General features: G+C 39.1%; 1 protein-coding gene across 2 annotated transcripts in view; it reads right to left on the bottom strand.

The window, feature by feature from the left end:
- The window catches only part of gripap1 (GRIP1 associated protein 1), a 35140-nt gene that overhangs the window by 3117 nt on the left and 13675 nt on the right, over window positions 1-18348 (bottom strand). For both annotated transcript variants that reach the window (XM_056772998.1, XM_056772999.1), the window contains 6 exons: window positions 18069-18125; window positions 17132-17231; window positions 15210-15343; window positions 13503-13619; window positions 12871-12964; window positions 3515-3684 (listed from right to left, as the gene is read on the bottom strand). In XM_056772998.1, coding sequence (XP_056628976.1) covers window positions 3515-3684; window positions 12871-12964; window positions 13503-13619; window positions 15210-15343; window positions 17132-17231; window positions 18069-18125 — 672 coding nt within the window. The remainder of the gene's footprint in view (window positions 1-3514; window positions 3685-12870; window positions 12965-13502; window positions 13620-15209; window positions 15344-17131; window positions 17232-18068; window positions 18126-18348) is intronic.

Here is an 18348-nt window from a genome sequence, read left to right as displayed (position 1 = left end):
CAATATGTAATAGAAAGCAAATAAAAATGTAAAACAGGAATGACGAACAAACAAATGTGAAGTCAAATGAAATGAGGAATGACAAACCAAGAGACGAGTCAAAATGCTAATAAAAATATTTTCTTGCATATTCAACATAAAAGGTCTCATCAAGGCTCGAGTTGAACTATAATTTCACACACGTAGAGACACCATGTGCCCTGCGCTCGCTCTAAAGCAAAAAAGCCATCAAATATTAACCGGGCTGTTTGTTTCAGGGCTGACTGCCCCATCAGGCAGTAAATATTCATCAGATGCTTTCTTGCTGGTAAAGCGGGATTATAGAGAGGCGTCCCAAGCCCACAACTGCACACAGTGGCCATTTTCCTCTGGTTTTTGTTATAGTTTCTCTGGCAGAACCTCTAGAGATTAAATTACACCTTGATTTCTTATTTCGCTACTCAAGAAACGTGAAATACACTTGGGCTTTGATGAAATGAGGAGATGCATCTAAAAGAGAGAGAGAGATGCCTTTATATTCTCCTTCGCGTATGTTTTACACCGGCCTGCGCCCTCGGGTCACCCGTAACCTCCACTCCTACAGATGCAACAGAAATGAGGTTTGTCAACACTGAAACCTTCACTTACTGTAGCTTGAATTCATCAGCGTTTAGGCAGCGGCACTTTTATCTCATCTTGTCTACAGGAAAAACGAAGGTTTAATCTGCTGTTAACAAGATAAAGACATCATCACTGCTAACTGCGGGATTATTGCTGTACATCAAACATCATCCACACACCGAATGTGCAAACAGTTCTATTCCGTTTCATTTGCATGTAATCTAAAGCGTGAAGAAGATCCTAAGCTTTCAACATGACAGGCTAAAACTTGCATACATAGAAAGGAAGGAGGAAGCAATATGATAAGATAACAGTGTTCCATAATAATAAGCTTTAATAATAATCACATATAATTCTTCTTAAAGGAGTAGTTCACTTTCAAAATACATTTTCGTGAGTCATGAGCGGGCATCATAGCAAGGAGAGCAATTGTGTTTATAAAGCATATGTTTTTATTTTTTTAGGAAAATGAACGATCAATTCGTTAGATAAGACCTTTATTCATCTGCTGGTATCGTTTAAAGCCCTTTGAAGCTCTACTGAAACTGTCATTTTGACCGTTTAGAGTCCATTGAAGTCGACTATACGGAGATAAATCTTAACCTTCATTTCTTTTCGACTAAAGAATAAAAAACATTAACCTCTTGGATGACATGGGTGTGAGTAAATGGTCATGACAATGTTTTTTGAAAGTGAACTACTCCTTTAATATAGTTCATTAGTTTAACTCTAAACTGCATTCGGTTGCCAAGCAACCTGGTGCATCCGAATAAAACTGATGTGAGATGTGTGTGTTTTATAAACATCCAAACCGCAGACATTCATGATTTTAATATAATAACCAAGTTTGACCCTTGAGAAGTGTGTGATGTTTCTCGATAGGAATCTGGAAAGTTTGCTCCAATGCAACATTTTCATCGCAAACTTCGTCTCTTCATCTTTCTCTTAGTTTGCATGGTTGGCCTTTGCCAAGGTTACGTAGGTTTTTGTAACGTACAACTAGCCCTGGGCAACAACCAACCCACACACACACACACACACACACACGTTACACTCCGCCAAAATCCAGACAGTCTCCATCAGCTCGGACGCCCCCTGACTAAACATATAATTCATGTACACACAACAGAGCCCATTTTCACACTAGCGTGCAAAAACGTGTGCTTCCTTCCATACAAACATAACTTCCTCCATCCGAGTGCAAAGCGACCATTTATTTCAATTCGATAAACAAACGACAGACTTTGAGGTGAGAGAGAGTCGTCACCGCGGCAACACCGCTGCCATTACCGCTGTACTGAAAATATCAAGAGAGGTGTGAGAGGTTAATTGTCATCAGTGAATCTGTCTGATGGTGTAATCCCATCAAACGTGTCCCCCCGCAGGCCGCCTGACGCGCGCTTTCTATTCCTGCTCGCGGGAACGCTTTACCGTTAAAACACACCCACCCTCTGGCTGCCGTTGAATAAGAGCTCTCAGGACCGCACGACAGCGAGCCACCTACACACACACGCGATGGCACGCTCTGCCCATCACACATAAAAGCAGCTTTTATGGTCAGCTCACCTCTGCTCACCTGAATGAGTCATCGCTCTACACCAACCTGCTATTTCTTCTCTGTAGAGTCTCAAGTGAAAACTTTACTTTTTGAAATGAGTTTCTGGTCAAGGATGCAGGCATTCGTGAAACCAGTTTGGCATTTCTCTTTCTTTCTTTTCTGTTTGCTCTAGTGTAAAATGCACTTTCTGTGAAGCTGCAATGCAAACATATCTGACGATACGACATCAGCTGATGTATCCAGATTTCAAGTAGTATCAGGAAACTCTAGTTGTCATAAAAATTTCATAAATCCAAATAAACACAACCCACATTTTGAATTCTTTATAGACGCCTTTATTGTTAGTAAACATTGTGATGCGTCTTTGTGGGCAGGGGTTAGGTGGAGGCAGAAAGATCCCACAGATTTTTGTTCAGTTTGCTTGCTGGTTTGTATTGGCCGCCCCATAGTTTTTGCTTTGTTTTGCCTCCAGCTAATGTCGTGACGTAAGCGTGACACAGCCGTAAAAGGGTCTATTAATGAGAATTAATAACTAGCTATAGACCACTTCGAAAAACGCAAACAACGCTGGTTTAACGCTGGTCTAGAAGAGCTTCCCGTTTTAGTTTTCAACATTACACAAAAATTTGAACAAAATACAGAAATATCTTAACAAAAATAAAATAAAATGAAACGCTTCTGGACCAGTCTTTATATCTTGTGAAGTGGTCTATATACAAAAACTAAAGACCAATCATACAAATAGGATGAAGCAAACCCACATGAAAAATATGATATAACATTTTATCAGTATTAACTATAGTAACTGGATACTAAGTAGCTGTAATATACTTTAATGTTTCCTACGGTAAGACTCAATAACCCTGTAGTGTCTGGAAATTTTACTACAGTTTACAATAGTATACAAAACATTTTAATGCAAAACTAATTCAACACGCAATGTAATGTAATGTTAGACTTAATTAAATGTGGAACTAAAAGGGCGAAAAGCAAATGTCTACATGAATCGTTCAAAACATGGATTCATTTAGGAACAACAATTCTGTACTGTTTATAACTAGTTTATAACTGGCTTTCCTGTAGCTCAGTGGTAAGAGCATGTCATGGGTTCGGTCCAAGGGATTGCACATACTTAGAAAACAAATGTTTAATATGATACAATGTAAATCGCTTTGGCTAAAAGCGTCTGACAAATGCATAAATGCAAATGTGGTATTATCTCCGGTATTGTGAATCTTTAGCATAACAGTTCTGCACAGCCCTGTTGAATTTTTCAAATCATAAGCTTTGCCGACCTGAACTGACCGATTGTTTTCAATCAGGTAGGTTTGTTTACCCCACACCAACTGGTTTTACCTTCTGGAGGTGCATGTTCTTGGTCAGTTGCTCTTCCAGCATGTTCTGCAGTTTTTTGTTCATCTCACGCAGGTTCTCGTCTCCGGGTTTCACCAGGTCCCTCAAGACGGAGCTCAAACCTCCACGCTCTCCCTGAACGGCATGAGCCAATCCAACTCCACCTGACACATCTGTGAGAGAGAGAGAAAGACAGTTAACATTCTTTTACGGCAGCTTGTGCTTTTTATCCGTGTTTTCTCCGGTAATGCCTGAGCGTTCATGAATAAACATGATCCCTATCGGGAGGCCATTAGCGTCTGTCGAGTCTGAAGACTCTCGCTTCATACACTACACACAGCAACCTTTACGGGCGAGTGGAGTGCAATCACCCTCGGGTTTGACAGCAAGGCGTTCGCGTCTCAGAATTGGTTAATAAACGTCACTTCACTTTACTGCGTTAATAAGAAGTATGGCATCTGCTGTGAACGAATTCAAACCCTGAACCGTAACACAAACCCCAAACGAGGCCTGACGGTGACGGTGACGGCGGGGTCTGTTGACAGGGTTCACAGCAACACACAACCCCATATGAAGAGGTTGAAACTGAACAAGGTGCCTTGTTAAAAAATGAAACATGTTGTTTAATAGATTAATAACAGAGGGCAGAGAGGAAAGAGTGAATGGAAGGACATCAGCAACCTAATGCTTTTTATTACGGGTCGGTTACCGAAGTGTTGGTCAGGTTCCTGTTGAGCTGTCAGATACTTTAGTGGAGTTTTTCCTCTGAGGGAGAGCAGAGAATCGAGCCGGCCAGTCTCTGCATGTCAAGGGCAAAAGCGATAAGTTCGATCGGACTGCTTCTTTCTCGGTTTTCAGTTCATTTGGGTGAGCACAGACAGTCAAGGTCGGCCGAGCACTGCCTTCCTAAATGGTGCTGTCAAGTAACTTCTTACACCTGAAATCCGATTACGGGGAAATGTACCACTTCCTGTGGGGGTCTCTAGGACGTATCAAATAAAATCTTATTAGATTTGTTTTATTTGAGATGTAACTATATAGCTTTACATTTTTTTTGCATTAATGGTGTTTGCTATTACGCTTGTTTACTGGACATAAAACAAGTTATTATGATATTCGGTTGCCAAATATAACTCAAATCCCACCTCAATTCCACCTAAGATTTTTCCAAGCATGGTAAACATTTTCAACGTCTTATTTTTAAAACATCAAAAGCTGTTCGCATGACACACCATGTCATGGTAAGCAGAAGAGCTTAAAGCATTATTACATCACAGTGTATCAAGCTAAGTGCTCGCAGTCTCACGCCTCTTTAACCTTATTAGATTGCCGTAAGAGTGGACGTCTGGCTAACAGAAGAGCATCACTCCTGTTAAAGACTAGAGCATTGACGGTCAGTGCGAGCCGGTCCCGTTGCTCGAAGGCACAAGAATGAAGTACAAAGTGACACATGGATGCTAATGGAGATGTTAATCTCAACCCCCTGAGGTCTGTTCAACCTTTGAATGCACGGCTTCAAGCGTTAAGTCTTACAGTAAACAGCACGAGATAACAAACAAGCTCTTAACCTCTGTGAGTTTCTTTCTTCTGCAGAACACTCAAGAAGATATTTTGAAGAATGTTGGTATTAGCAAAACAACACTGGATCTCGTTGACTTCCGTTGAATGAACAGAAAACCACCTTGTGTTCCAGAATAAACGAAAGGTTTTGAAGAATACATTGTGCCAACATTATAATTACTTTCATTATTTCATCATTTTTGAAACGAAAGAACTGAATCAAATAATAAAGAAAAACGAGACCAGCTTGAATGGGAACTACTGTTTTTAAAAGTCAGAACATCATTTTCAACTTTTGCCTCTATATCGCCATCTCTGTTTATGAAATAAACTGCAAGTGATTTATCTTAAAGTCAAATGAAGTCGAACTGAAATTTCCTATGAAATCCTACCCAACAATACATATTTATATATACTTGCCTATAATAACTGTTTTTAGGCATAAAAGTGGTGTATTGTAGCTTTAAGTTTAAGGCGTAAATGGCCCTAATCCTTTGTAGTCCCTAGAAGTGACCAAAACAGTCGTGTTTCCCGTTACAACCTTTTGTTGTTGTTTTTAAATTTATCCAAATCAATTTATAAAGTGCAAATAGGCAATGTAAAAATTTCAGCCTTAAATTTCGAAGCAACCTGCTTATACCTATGAGATAAATAGCCCAATCCATAATTCTATTAACATCAGAAATCACAGAATGCACCCCCACATTTCACCACCTCCTATCAGGAAGAACTGTTAATGCATCTAGCTCTTTGGCGAACGAATCCTTCTCCGGCTACAATCACCATTCATGCTAATGACATTGCGAATGGAAAACAGCGCACCCGTCTGTAACCGCTATTTCTTCCATATTGATCAACAGCATTATTTCTAATTTGCAGGAAGTGGGTGTTAGCCCTGGACGGTGACGCACGGATAAATCCACAAAGCAGCAGAGGGCTCTAATGGCTGGAAAATGTTGGTGCGATGCCTTTCAAAGTTGTGGAACGGTGCCAGGCACTCATGCATCCGAGATCCGCCATGGAAGAGAAGCCGCCGAGAGAAAGTCAATGGAGATGGGTAGGGAGGCGCTGAAGACACGCAGCGGATGTTCCTAACTCACGACTCGGGGGAGCCCTGATCACACGCTCGGCTGGGTTACGACAGACCCGCGTTGAGGTCACGTCCACGAAAAACAACCTGGAGCTTAACAGAGGAAAGAGGCAGATAGTGAAGTCCCTCCTGAATGAGAGGACAACGATAAAGACAGAGATGTCAAGCAGCGTTTGTCCTTGAAGTGTGTCCCCGTCAGACCAATGCAAGTTTAGAGATAACAGAAAAATACTTTCCTTGCATGCACCATGTGATCGAACTAGAAGTCTGCAGAGACAAGACAAGAGGAATCTTATTCCTAGTCTCGAATCAGACACAACGTCTCTGCACATTCAGTACGAAATTTTCGTATGGGTATTTTTGTATTTGGCGCTCGTTTGTACGGTGTCTCTGAATTGTCAAAACGCCTCTCAAAATGGTTGCTACGCATACGAAAAATGCAGAAAATTGAACCCAGTCCGATTTTTTTATGACGAACAAAAATATCGGATCCGTACATGTGATTGACACAACGTGAGGTCGTATATATGCATATTTTATTGCGCAAATTTCGGACTCTTACACAGGAAAGATGACAACAACCAAACCCATTGCCGGAGGCAAACAAGCGTTTTGTTTTTCATCTCCAAAACAAGATTCATTTCAGGACTGAAATTAAACCTACACTTCTGTTTCCCGAATGTTATTTTTTTATCTTTCTAGGAATCTCAATGTATGAAGGGCCTGTTGTTAGCTTATGCCCATTAGCACACACTCCCAGAGGTCTAATTCTCTCTTAACTGGGGCGAACCTGCTTACCGAGGAAATAATAATAATTCTCGACTGGCACGCTTTCCCATCATCTCAGTGGGTTCTGGAGCTACAGGGCAGAGGATAAGGATAGTTTCTCCGTTAAATGATGCATTACGGGTCGGAGTACACTGAAAGGTTAGCTCACTTCACGCATCAGTAGAGGCCTAACAGGGTAAGAGGGTTTCCAGACTGCGGCAGTGCCCGAGCGTCTCTCCCCGGCTGACTTTTTCTGCAGTGAGGAACACTCAACCGGAGTGAAAACTGTCCAAACATGACTCCGGCATGTTGAATGGCTGATGAGCTGACGTCGTGCTACTCTCAACGCTCGGTCACGCTGAGAGACGATTGGTCCTGCAGCTGTCTTGCATCACAGGTGAGGCTCTTCAGATGAACGTTCCTACATAGTCATGTACCGCTTCATTTTTTCTGTATTTGACTTACAGGACACATGTACCAAACATCACTAAAGATAGAAAAATATCAATCAGTTACATGTATGGTTTATGAAATACTGCAAAAGCGTTTCTATCAAAGTGCACAGATCTCTTTAAAGTCTCAGTAAAATAAAAATGACAATTCTTATTCTTCATGAAATATTGCAGCGTTTATAGTAAATAGCTTATCAATGTGGGTCATTTTCTTTTTTAAATTCATATAACCGAATAATCTTCAGTTAAAATCTGAAAATGCACTTCCGCCATGAAATGACTATCCATATCAAATGACGTAAATTAGATGGCTTGGGCGGAGCATCCGTTAACTCCTCCCTTTCAACTGTCAGTCCGCACAGTTTTTACACATCCAATCAATTCGTAGTGAAAAACGCAAGCCACGCCCACTCATTTTCTCCATTGAAATTCCTTTTCACTCGGAAATGTGTCAGAATACGGAAGTAAAACAGATCGCAACTTCTGGTTCATCGGGACTTTAATATCATAGTAATTTCTCTTAGACATCAATGAGATTAAATAGAGAGCCAATGGAAACGTTTGGAGTAATGATATTTCTCTTGAGAAAAAGAGTCAGAAATTCACAAATGTCTCAGAAGAGGCATTTCAGAAATTTCAGAAGAGATCTCGACAATGTCACAAACTGAGCTCAGATTTGTCAAGTCTGCAATCAAAAGTCAAAATAATTGAAGATCTCAATCTGAACTCAAACATTTCTCATCAAATTGACCAAAATCTAGATTATATTCCCTCTACGAACTACATTTCTAATGGCTCAGTTTTTTTTCCTCTGAAGTTGATACTCAAATAAAATACAACTGGGAACTCCATCAAAACTGCATCTGAATTTAAAGCACTGAGTGCTCAACAATTCTCCATCTGGAGCCATGTACATCTGGCTATTCTCTTACGGCCGGTGAAACATTTCCTGACTTTCATTTCCTCACCGTTCCCGGTGACAATGGAAACCGTTACCGACGCAAAAGGCTTCGTCTTCAATAGAACGTTGCACTGTTTAATCTGTTATATCACTGGCATGAATTTACGGGGGAAGCGCGGCAGGATGAGGATAAAGCAGAGGAGAGAGGACGGAGGAGACAAGAGGTGCTCAGTCTTTCTGCTGCATTATTGAGGATAAGCGTTGGGCTCACTGAGGCATGTCGGGATTCTGAATCATTTACATCCTGCTAATGTCAGCTCTCATCTAGTATGGCTACCTTCTGCAAAGCTTTCTTCATTTTTCTACTGAGTTTTCACCTCTTCCACCTCATTTTTACATCTCCCCAGGTCTATCCCCAACTGGTGTACTGCAGGACGGTGTCTATTGTTATTGGAAAAGTCTTCCGGCCGTTAAACATGAGACTGATGGGCTACATTAAAGATCGCAACGTTTCAGATAGCTTCGGATAAACAATAAAATTGGGTTATGTGCTCGTACAAATTCTTTCACAGTCAGGGATGATCTGCTGAAAAGATTTTTCTGGGTTTTTTTAGAAAGCTTCCCTGTGCAAACATCCCGCTTTCACTCACCTTCTTTATTAAATTACATTTAAGAACGAAAGGTAACGGTAAATAAGCTAAAAAACAAAACAATGTTTGGAAAAAGAAATGCCATTTTTTACTTTCATTCATGCAAGACCTGTATGCTGTCATCTTTACCATGGAACAATTTTAAATACTTGTAATTAATTATATTATCATTTATATTAATATTATGCATTAGATGTTATAAGAAACGTAGGCATTTTTCATTGTTTTTTTTGACTGTCATAAAATGTACTTATAAGAAAAAACAACAGCATACAGGTTAGACAAAGCGTAAGGGTAAATAATTTTTGTGGTGAACATAGAGAAAAAACAAAAATAAACAAACACAGTTTTATGAGCTCTCTTAAAACCCCAAAGGAACAGAGATCTTAAACTTTTATAGTACAATATTTACAACGACAACAGCCTTAATGGAAACTAGTCTGCAAGTAAATGTTAAATCAGTCAGTCATGAAATTAAAACAGGAGAACACATGGGAGGGGGACGGATAAGATGATGTAACATTACGGCTGTCACTGTTCGCAGGGAAACACAAGATTGGCGTTTGAAATGATGAAATGAGTCATCATCACAACCATGAGTGAGAGTCACAGTACTACTTCCAAAGGGAGAATTGGAGTGAGCCATTGGTTGCAATTCACAACTTCACCCCTAGAGGCTACCAAATTTAATCCAATGGACCTTTAAGATATATTTTTCTCACCAACACATCTTGCCCATTTCTTGTCCTAAAAAGATGGACTCGAGGATCCTTATCAATGCAGACTAGTTTACAGAAATTACAGAAACGAAGCAGCAACAACTTCTCATTCAGAAATCTTTGTAATTATTACCAACAGAAACCTTTACTACAATCGCCCACATTGTCATATTAACACCTATTTGTATTCTGAATCTCGAGTGGCCCTGTTGAAAAACACTACGAACTGTGCCAGTACTCAGATGTTAGGAAATAAATAAATAGAAAAGACGCCATTAAAATGCAAATGACAGTATTAATCATTAGTCAGAGAGACTGGAAAATTTAACAGTTAAAGAACTATAGAATCATTTATATAAGTGGACTTCATGGTAAAAGCAATAGATGTTGGGCTATGTACCAAATGGGTACAGTATACCTCTTGTTCAACAGTATCATTGTTAGGCAGGCACCAATTTAAAATTTACAAAAATTGTCATATATACAACTTTAAAAGATTTATACAACTTTACACAAGTTTTAAAATAAACTTTCACATAAAACTAAAGTTTCTGTAGGTGAGTAGTTAGGGTGGGGATTTCTGTTCGTGACAGATGAAAGTACTACGGCTATTTTCCTACTAGGGTGAAATGTTTTTATAAAACTGTAAGTTTGGGTGCAGAGATCTCATACCTCAGACCAAACCAATGTCTGTGAGACAAGAACCACCACACCAGTATTATTAGGCTGAATGTTTTCATGCACACAAGCAAACCAAGCTGTCAAAAACTGTTTCGAACTCTAAAAACAGGTCATGATGTGTCAGTATGCTTGTCCACCCGAAATGCAAATTTTACTGAAACCTGACAAAAAAAAAGTGCTAGAGAGAGTTCAAATTGTGGTTCCGAGCAATATACAACTGCAGAAAAATATAAGAGACCATTTCAGAGACTGTATGTAAAAAATGTACTATTTATAGGTATGTGTTTAGGTAAAATGATCACTTTTGTTTTATTTTGTTAACTACTATTCTCCCACCGCTTTCTTTGGCCAAGGCCCGCCCAAGAGGCCATATGACTGACAGTAAAGCAACTAATCACGTTTTGTTTTGTGCCTTGTCATGTTTAGATACGTGGAAATGTCCCCGCAGTAACAGACCGGTGTAAATTTAGAAATGTCTCAGAAGTTAACAGAAACAATACTTTATTAAGTGTTAAGTCGATCGTGATGAATTCTTATAGTAACTGTTGTAAACACGACAGCTTACTTCTTAGATCAGACAGCTTTGTGTTGTTTCCAAGCGGACCTTTAAAGAATGCAACACGCACGTCTCCCCGAAATCCTGTTGAATTCAACCAATCAGATGATGACTTTGAACGTGCTGAAGTGCTTCCAAAAAAATATGCCTTATGCATCAGACGTTAAGCCAGCGGTCCGTGAAGTCTGTGGCTAACACTACTCAACTACAAACAATTTGAGGTTTGACTTTGTTGAAATTCAACAGACACCGACTGGAATGACCAAAATACATCTAAATGCTGATTTGAAATGAAAATTTGTATTGGTCTTCTAACAACTCCACCGCTGCCAGCCATGCCCAACGCATCAGCGCCTTCTCCCTGCTATTCCTGTTCCCTCTAACCAAAATTTTGATTCTAGAACTACACTCCCCATGATCCCTTGCACCAGTTCACACCATCTTTGATTACAACCGAACCTGAGACTGATTCTCATTCCCTTGGACTAATAAATACCCTGTGTTTGTTCCTTCTTTGGTCTTATTCCGATTACACTTAATAAGCTGATAAAAAGTCATGTAATTGCGTAAAATGTTTTTCTTATCTAGGAAAGCTCAAACATGGCGTTAGCAAAACCTGATCGCTAGAGGTAATTTTTTGCCTTTACCGGTTTTCTATCAGTTTGTTAATGTGCGGATGTCTGACATCCTTATAGTAAAAGTCCCAAACGGAAGTTATAGTAGAATAACGCTTAAAAGTCCGCTCTGGATTCATGCAGTTGATGTTGAAACGTCAAAATGAAGAACTATTGTTGCATATGCAGGTACTGCGGACATGAGAAGAGATGTAAAAATACAGCTTCTGACCATTTTCCCACTGCATTTTTAATTACTAAACAGACGGTGACGTCATTGCACGCGAGAAACCTGGCAAATCTAAAACTTCCATGTAAACGCAGTTTTATGGGTAGCTGGTTTATCACTATGCATGCAAACTGGTGAAAACTGTGTTTTTGATAGATGCCATTTATTTTGTGCATGTAAACCGTTCATTCTCAGCTAGTTGTTGTTTTGGGCTACCACTCAGACAAATCTATAATATTCTTATTATCATTCATTCTTATATTGTTAGCATAATATTCAAAAGCATTAAGAAATAAAATGTTCATAACGTCATAAGCATGCTAGCGAAACATTCTTAAAACATATTTCTGTTAGCCGGGAATCCGCTCAATTCAATTTAGCATTTACTATCAAATAACTTAAATTTTAAGTTACAAGTTACATCAAATTTCATACAGTAATTATTTTATCATAAGGCTTTTAGGACGCAATCTGTATTGCAAAAAGCACTTTATAAAAAAATGACTTTGTGTTTACAATGATCATCTATGAGGAAAGACACTACACAATTATAATTGTATGCACTGTAATGCATCAAGATTTAACCATTATGCATCAACAAAGGTGTTGTACAATGTGGATTGTGAACGGACTGTAGGTGGTCCATGCATGTGCCGTCTGAGATTGAGACTATAAATCCCCGATCAACAAACCTTGTTACAACTGGAGAAGATCATGTAACATTCACAAGTTTATTAGCTCTTGTTTTTTCTACTGCAAAGTGCTTTTCAAGTGCACCTGAGAACAGTGGCACCAAAATAGCAGCATTATAAATAGGAGCAAATTAACATTTATAGGGTCATTATATGAGATTGTGCAAAGGCACGAGTTCACATGCTAAAATAGAAACACACACAAAAAAACCTGATATTAAAACTCAAGTTTGTATGCAAGTTCTATGCATAACCCCAAACACAAATGTATTTCAAATGTCAGCTGTAGAAATATAGTTACATTAGTTGCAATTTCACATTGCAGTTCACATAAAATATTCAGCAAGCAAAAAGCAACATTTGTTTATTTCATATATGTAAAATGAACATAAATATAACATTAAGAGTTTCTAACACTAAATTAAAAAAAGAGAGAGAGACGCTTACCTCTCCGGCTGTCCATGACGTATGTCTCGATTATGGAGCTCTTTTTACAGATGTCATCGGCCATTGAGGCACAGCTGACCTCCAAGTGCTTCACCTGAACACAGAAAACACAGATAAGATCTTCTGCACGTCACTGCGACACAAACCTGTGAAATGATCACTTCAACCAATCTCAACATTGATCGCTGGTTAAAATCGGATCTATTTTAATCATTAAATGAATTTTTAATCTCTCATAAACCATAGCAATAAAAAGTTTGTGCGATACTTCAGATATAAAATAAAGCTATTCTCCATACTAACATACGACATAACAGACCATTTGTGACGTAACACACAGACTGACATTGACGTGTTTGGACATCTCTTTCAAAGCAGAAGTGATGTAACTTGTCCAAGCTCTAACAACACGATTCCATCCTGATAGTTACTGAACGAGGCAGATCGATTAAAATGTGAAAACGTCAATATCTGCATGCATATTTCATGATTCAAAGACACAATTCTGCACTTAGAGCCCCCCACGGAGCACACGAACACTGCTGCAGTATACAGGCTGAAACCTTCTCTGCTCTACAACAGTAGACTTTTTTCTTAGTAACACAAGACATTGGTCAACCCAAATGTCATACCTTCTCCTCCAGCATCCATTTCTCCTGCTGGACCTCCGCGAGTCTCTGGAAGAGCTCGCTGACCTCGTCGTCTGATAGATCAGCGGGTCGTTGAGATTGAGGACTGCTGGTATTAGACTGCGGAAAGAGAGAAAGCAAATGTTGATGTCTAATCAACATTTTTGATGTTTATGTTGTTTATGTGATGTTTATGTGATGTTCTATGATGTTTAAACTTGGAGAAAAAGACCAAACGTTTCAAATGTGTATAAGAAGCCCCTAAGTTCACACCAAACCAGAGGTAGATCTCTGAAACTGTCTCTGGATGCCACTTAATACCGACGTCCCTTAAAAGTCACAGGAACCATTTCTATTCCTAGGTTTGTTCCTTTCAGACCATTTCAAGGATCTGGAAAACATCCAAGCAGAAGGTCACCTCTCAAATGTCCTGTGTGTGCTTGCTCTCGGTCCCTTGAGACTCGCTGTCCATTTATAAATGAGCTTCTCCTACTGAAGGATGATGACAGTTAAATACATCTTTCAAGTCTCTGTCTGGCTCCATTATGTTTTAAATTGATGGCCGAAATCAGGAGCTTTGACAATGTTGTGCTTTTGATAAATGCACCTTAAAGTCTATTAGATTTTCACTATGGTTGTCAACTGCTTATAAAAAGTAATCTAATTATGCACATGATAGGAAGATTATGAATCATTCAAAAGGGAATCACATTATTGAAGCAAAAACTCATTAATTAACTGAATATTTTGAATATACAAATATATTACAAAAAAACATTTCAAATTAGTTTCAGATGTCTGAATGTGCTTTTTACAGGCATATGTGAAATGTAAATTAATTTTTGTTTCACTATATGTCTATTAAGCAATAATACAGTATTTGGAAAACCTTCTTTTATGTAATAATCTTGATTTTTATCAAAGTTAAAGAACATTGCTATGCTATTTAAACAACATGGCGCAGGACGTGAAAATGAAAACTGCGTCGGGCTAAAACAAGCAAAGAACACTTGTGTCGCGCCTGGTGCCGCATTGCGCCAAATGTATGATAGGGCCCATTATGTCACTCCTAAAGGTTTGATTGTGTTAAAATTCAACAGACACCGGACTGGAATTGCAACAATACATATAGAAATGCTGATGAAATGAAAATTTGGAATAGTCTCTTGATTTTTTCTGCGGCTGTATTATTGAATACTCGCTCTGTTGAGGGTCCGGGATCATCATTAAAAGCCCTTTTTTGTTTGTTTTTCTTTATTTTAAATAACAAACTGAACAAAATGAACTTGTTCAATGTTTCATTTTGCTGAAGAGTCAAGAGGCAGTGAAGCATCTCGCATGAACAACACAGGATGATGTATATGCTTAACATAAAATATAACATTCAGGACCTCTAAGTATGGCCAAATGCAAAAGTGAGGCGTTATGGCACGCATCAAAAATGACCAAAATGTTCTCAAGGTAAAGGACAAATCATTAGTTTTGTTTTACAATAAAAATGCCATAGACCAAACTCATGTGCCTCAAGTTACTCCCAGCATGCCTCAACAAACAGTTATCGCGTCCCTGTTCATTCACAGGCACACTGTATTTCTGGAATTTACACTGTTTGAAAGTTTATTAACAACTTCCGGAGGACAGAAAAGCAGTGGGAGTCCTGGGAGATAACGCAAAGTGTACAGGTCACGACACCCCAGCGGGCGGCTCTACCTTATTGGTACTGGGTGCCGACGCTCCGTCTTTCATGATCTCCCTGTAGCTGAAGGAGGAAATGCTGCTGCTGTCACCGGTCTGCTGCGTACGGCTCGGGGAACTGATTTCTGACAACACCAGCTCCTCCAGACCTGCGTACAAACAGACAGGAAGATTTTAACAGATGAGATGTGCCAGTGGGGTTTTTTTTGGACTCAGATGGAATCTTCAGGCACTCTCTGCCTCTCCAGTGATGACTTTTGTTGGAAACATGGTGCAACTCTGCGGGCTGGAGAGAAACGTGACAAAAAGTACTGCACTCTTATTGGTAACTGCAATTGGTAAATGAATCATCTTCATAACAAATACGAACACACGCAGGTTCTGCTGAGCTTGTTGATTCCATGTGGTGTTGGTTATCACTCTGTATGTTCTGTTGCTTGAATCAGGTTCTTTAGAGACTTAAAGTGTAAAGTTAAATTTAAGTATGTGAATAAAAAGTTTAAAAAGCCGTTTTCACTTTTGCTCTAAACTCCAACTGTATCTAGATAACAGAAAGAAGGTCCCTAAAATAGAAAGTGTTTTGTTTCATGTTTTTTACTCGTGGGGAAAATATTGGTCAATAGGTCTGCTTTTATGAATGTGGTTAGATAGCTTTAATTCCATTTGCTAATCGCTTGAACAGAACTGAACTGAAACAGACTCGAGTCTAAAGCGAAAAAAAAGCCTAATAATACAATTTACACCCTGGATATTTCTAATGCACACAATCCATTAAAACCAGATAACAGTGCAACTACATTTGCAGTCAAATACATTACAAGTAAATACAACTGAGCAGTCTACGCAACACACATGCAGCAAAGCATTCTAACACAGTGATGGACAGACAATCTAAAAAGGAAATAATAAAAACAAAGTTAGATTACACCCATTTAACTCTTTAACCGCCATTGACGAGTTATCTCGTCAATAAAAAAAAACGCTTCCCTGCCAAAGACGAGTTTTTACGGCAATCAGTGTTTGTACTGTTGTACAGCAGGTAGGGCTATTACACACCTTTGGGGAAAAGTACAAAAACCCAGAACCTAGAACGTATATGTTTTAGTGGTTTATAATGATTCTTCTGAGTGTAATCTGGGAGGAATCTGTGACAAAAAACGTTAATTATCTCAGCTGTTTAAACAAAATGATGCATTTTTGAAGAAATCTACCCACATCTACGGAGTGATAAAAAACGAACAAATACATTTGGACTTCAAATCCTTCTGGCCCCTTGACAAAGATAAAGGCTCCTACTTTAAAATGTCTGATTCTAAACTTTCTGTAAAGCAACCATTAAACATTTAGAGTCGTTTGAATTATAAATGGCTCAGAAGAGGAGTGCCCCGGCACGGCCAACAATCTACAGAGAGCAAATGCACGTATACACGGATCCGTAGCACTTTTTATAGAGGGGGGCTCCATGAAATATTTAAGGCGCCTGGCTTTGGCTTCTTACGTGTTGGGTTCGCCCCCACAGGAGTTACCGATTTGAAGGTGCAAATGACCAAATGCACCACAGAACTTCTTTTTAAGAGAGGACAACACGTGTCGGTTTTTGAGTCAATGTTGAACATAAATACATGGACACTAGAAAGTGAAGTCTTGCGTTGAGTTCACATCAGGTTTGAGGTATTCGACAAGCATCCACAACTTATAATTTCTGACCTGGAGTTTTATAAATGCTTCAATTTATCAGATTTTGTCTCACGTCAAAGGACGTGACCGAATGTATCTGCTTCCTTGTCTATGCATTTTTACATCTGCTTTAAATGTTTCATGTTGTCCATCTGTGATGTAACAGCAACTAAAAGCGCTGATCTACTGCTTTAAAACAGACATGTTTCTAATACTTATTCTCAAGTGTGATAAGCAAACAGGGCGGAAGAGAAGTTTACCTGTGCGGGTCTTAGTGTTGGTTAGAATCTCCTGCAGGCGCTCCTGAAGTTTATCCGCTCGCTTTCTCTCCAATTGAAGTTGCCTTTTCAAGTCCTTCAGCTGCAAAACACAAGAGGTATTTGTAGATTTATTGATATTATGGAAAAACATCTCTTGTTAGCCAATGTCACGTTGGAATGATCAATTCAAGACGTTATTGCGAAAACCAACTACAATTTGTTTTGCTGGCATTTCGTGTACAGTAGATGAAAAACAGCCACAAAAGCCTTCCAGTCAATGTGACTCATTTAACCAGATGATAAGACTTGTGTGGCAAAAATACATTTGTGTGGGAAAATCAGAAAGGAAACGTCCTTTTGAAGCAATTGGTAGGTGCTTTTAGCATCTCACAGTGCATTTAAGGTACACATTACATAAGTTCCCGAGCAATGTGCTTCTTGGATGTGCAGACTACACACTTTTAAAACCGACTAGGTGGTGGGTTGTCTGAACGCGTAGGTTGTAAAGGGTTATTTAACTTATTCACCCGTGAAAACAGCTTTCCTCAAAAAACGCTTTATATAAGGATTAGTCCGAATTATGAACTTCCCAAGAGGACTTGAAGACCACATTATAACCCAGACTAGTAAATGTTGCCAAACGAACAAAAATAAACTTCCAATCTATAAATCTTTATTTATCGAGCTTCTGTAGATGGAAACAGCCGCACACACACACACACACTATCGATTAAGTGTCAAAGCAGATTGACAGTGATGATGGTACAGGACATAGCGTTGATGAAAGCAGAAGGTAGGTTTCATTACAGGTCTGTAGGCCAAAGAGGTGTGCTGCCTATCGTCTTGGACTATTTTAATTCACTTTCTGGGAAATGGAGAGAGGGAAAGTCCTGACTCATCTATTTTTCCGAGCCGTTAAGAGTTTGCGGAGCCTTACCGCCGAACTGCCTTTTTTCTCCAGGATTCTCTGTCCATCCACTACGTCTTTCATTTCCTGGAAAACACACAGATGTTACTGCAACTTTACGTTTTTTAAATGTCTCAAGGTTTTGTTCAGTTCAAAATTTTCATTAAATGGACAGATTTTCGTTTTATTCTGTATAGACCTCTTTGGATGACGTAATCAACGCTGGTCCAGAAGTACTTCCTGTTTCAGATCTTTAACTCAAACAATTGAACAAAATACAACTGATTGTAAAAACTAATTTACTTTTTAA

The sequence above is a fragment of the Triplophysa dalaica genome, chromosome 18 (assembly GCF_015846415.1).
Source record: "Triplophysa dalaica isolate WHDGS20190420 chromosome 18, ASM1584641v1, whole genome shotgun sequence".
NCBI classification, from domain to species: domain Eukaryota; kingdom Metazoa; phylum Chordata; class Actinopteri; order Cypriniformes; family Nemacheilidae; genus Triplophysa; species Triplophysa dalaica.
The sequence above is the reverse complement of the archived record's forward strand: the minus strand, read 5'-3'. Positions and strand labels throughout refer to the sequence as shown.